Consider the following 340-nt stretch of genomic DNA (forward strand, 5'->3'; position numbering starts at 1 on the left):
CGTAATTTACCTCCTACTGGATAGGAAAACAAAAGCAACAGCATCCTTTACCTTGAGAATTTCCAGGGAGTTCGTGACGGTGGCGAGATGCAAGGGCGTCCTCCCTCGCGCCTTCTCCCTCACGTCCGCCTCCGCCCCGGCCTCCAGCAGCGCCCCGACCACCTCCACGGCACCGACCTCCACGGCATAGTGTAGGGCCGTCCTTCTACCGGAGTCCGTCTGGTTGATGCTGCAGCCTGAAACAAGGGGTTTCGTTGGCCAAAAGGGGGTTTCGTTGGCTAAAAGGGGGTTTCGTTGGCTAAAAGGGGGTTTAGTAGGCTTAAGGGGGGTTTCGTTGGCT

The 340-nt window shown here is 57.6% G+C and overlaps 1 protein-coding gene across 1 annotated transcript in view; it reads right to left on the reverse strand.

Moving 5' to 3' along the window:
• LOC119586145 overlaps positions 1-340 on the reverse strand; it is a 28,580-nt gene that overhangs the window by 14,348 nt on the left and 13,892 nt on the right. Inside the window, exon 5 of the mRNA XM_037934840.1 lies at positions 52-237. Coding sequence (XP_037790768.1) covers positions 52-237 — 186 coding nt within the window. The remainder of the gene's footprint in view (positions 1-51; positions 238-340) is intronic.

This window comes from Penaeus monodon, chromosome 21 (assembly GCF_015228065.2).
Source record: "Penaeus monodon isolate SGIC_2016 chromosome 21, NSTDA_Pmon_1, whole genome shotgun sequence".
Taxonomy (NCBI): Eukaryota; Metazoa; Arthropoda; class Malacostraca; order Decapoda; family Penaeidae; genus Penaeus; species Penaeus monodon.